Source organism: Phyllostomus discolor, chromosome 1 (assembly GCF_004126475.2).
Source record: "Phyllostomus discolor isolate MPI-MPIP mPhyDis1 chromosome 1, mPhyDis1.pri.v3, whole genome shotgun sequence".
In the NCBI taxonomy this organism is placed as follows: Eukaryota; Metazoa; Chordata; class Mammalia; order Chiroptera; family Phyllostomidae; genus Phyllostomus; species Phyllostomus discolor.
In genome coordinates, this window is record NC_040903.2 from 143,959,052 (window position 1) to 143,961,460 (window position 2,409).

General features: G+C 44.7%; 1 protein-coding gene across 1 annotated transcript; it reads right to left on the reverse strand.

Moving 5' to 3' along the window:
• Nucleotides 1-867: 867 nt before the first annotated feature.
• Nucleotides 868-2,139, reverse strand: LOC114491533 (olfactory receptor 49-like). Its single transcript, XM_028505560.2, has one exon. It carries the CDS (start codon nt 2,067-2,069, stop codon nt 1,134-1,136), a length of 936 nt encoding a protein of 311 aa, XP_028361361.1. The 5' UTR covers nt 2,070-2,139; the 3' UTR covers nt 868-1,133.
• Between the last annotated feature and the right edge of the window lie 270 nt (nt 2,140-2,409).

A 2,409-nucleotide genomic window follows, 5' to 3' on the forward strand; every position in this document is an offset into this window, starting at 1 on the left:
CACACACTTTTCCAGATGCAATGGGCCTGAACAGACACTACTCCAAGGTGGATATACAGAGGGCCCATAGACATATGAAAAATGCTCAAAATCATTAGTCATTAGAGAGATGCAAATTAAAACCACAACGAGATACCACTTCACACCAGTCAGAATGGCCTTTATTAATAAATCAACAAAAAATAAGTGCTGGTGAGGTTGTGAAGAAAAGGGAACCCTAGGGCACTCTTGGTGGAAATGCAGACTGGTACAGCCACTGTTGAAAACAGTATGGAATTTCCTTAAAAAACTAAGGATGGAGCTGCCTTTTGATCCAGTAATCCCATTGCTGGGACTATACCCTAAGAATCCTAAATCACCAATTCAAAAGAACCTATGCACCCCAATGTTCATAGCAGAATTATTTACAATAACCAAGTGCCAGAAACAGCCTAAGTGTCCATCACTAAATGAGTGGGTCAAAAAACTGTGATACATTTACACAATGGAATACTATGCAGCAGAGAGAAAGAAGGAACTCTTACACTTCATGACAGCATGGGTGGACCTGGAGAGCATTATGCTAAGTAAAATAAGCCAGTTAGTGAAAGACAGATACCATATGATTTCACCTATAAGTGGAACCTAATCAACAAAACAAATAAAAGAGAAAAATAGAACCAGAGACTTGGAAATAAAGAACAAACTGACAGTGACCAGAGGGGAGGGAGAGGGGGATAATGGGGGAAAGAAAAGGGTGGGGCAAGCAAAGGAGTATGAATAGAGGACTCATGGGCATAGAAAATGGGGATGATTGACTATGGGAGTGGGGGCAACAGGGTAGGGAAGAGCATGGGGAAAAAGGTGAGACAACTGTAACTGTACATCAATAAATAAAAAAAAATAAAAAATGAGGGAAGATTGAGAAATTCAAAGGCCAGCCTCAGAAACGTTAAGACATAGGAGACATAGTAATGGTAAACTGGCTTTTCTGTACTCTGACAAGATAACATGAGTCACTAATGAAACATGTGAGAAAGTATTGTAGATTAGAGCACACGGTAAGAGACTGTCTAGGAGGGGATAGTTCATGGAGATCAGACAGGAACTGCATTTACAGAGGCAGATAATTTTCCCTGTTCCATGGGTCCAGCTCATCTTTTTAAGAGGAGCTTGCTCATTTTGTCACTAAACACCTGCTTCACCTGTTTGTTCCTCAGAGTGTAAATGAAGGGGTTAATCATTGGGGTCACTACAGTATTGAGTAAGGCCACCACCTTGTTCCTGTCCTCCCCCTCACCACCCTTGCCCGACCGGATATACATGAAGATGCAACTGCCATAGAAGAGAGACACAACAATGATGTGAGAAGAGCATGTTGAGAAGGCTTTCTGTCTCTCCTTGGCTGAGGGGATGCGCAGGATGGTGTAGAATATGTGGCCATAGCAGGTGGCTGTCACAGACAGAGTGCCCAGTAAGCTGAAATTGGCCGCAATAAGACTCAGAAGCTCTATCAGACTTGTGTCTGCACATATGAGTTCCAGGAGTGGAAAGCTGTCACAGAAGAAATGGTTAATGACATTGGGGCCACAGAATGGCAGCTGAACTGCCATGAAAGTTGGAATCATCATGAGAAGGAATCCTATTGTCCATGAAGAAAGAACCAATTGGACACAGACCCTGTTGCTCATGATGGTGGCATAACGCAAGGGATTGCATATGGCCACATACCTGTCAAAGGACATCACTGCCAGGAGGAAGAACTCTGTGGTGCCCAGCGAGAAATAGAGAAAAAGCTGGAGAAAGCAACCTGAGAGGGAGATGGTCTTGTATCCAGTCAGGGTGTTGGTCAGCATCTTGGGGAAGATGACAGAGGTTAGCCAGACTTCCAAGACAGCAAAGTTGCGAAGGAAGTAGTACATGGGGGTGTGGAGGCGCCTGTCCATGAGGGTGATAACCACGATGAGGAGATTCCCCAGTAGAGTGAGGAGGTAGGTCAGGAGGAGCCCCAGGAAGATGAGCATCTGCAGCTCACAGGCATCTGAGAGCCCCAGCAGGACAAACTCAGTGACAGTGGTGTGGTTCCCCATGGCTCTTCTGACCTCTGCTGGGATGACCAATCAGAGGTGTGCAGTATCATGAGTCATGATGTTCTGGAGCTATGAGGACTGAGCTATGAGGAGCTATGAGGAGCTCTTGGAACTGAAAGGAAAGATGGATGAGTGTTGCTCTCTGAGCTGAAGGATTTTTTATTTCTGTGAAGGACATGTCTTCCTACCACCCAGGTTTGTTTTGCAGAGCCCCGTCTTACGTGTGGTCCCTGGTGTGTCTGTGTGTTAGAGGAGAGAGTGGTGATCTGCAGGGTGACTTAAGTAAGACCCCAGTAAAAAATTATCCTTGCTTACTTCTCTTAATTAAACTTTTATCACT

What these genes read in the sequence shown, in the direction of transcription:
- LOC114491533 (XM_028505560.2), bottom strand. Translation starts at nt 2,069, where the DNA reads ATGGGGAACCACACCACTGTCACTGAGTTTGTCCTGCTGGGGCTCTCA.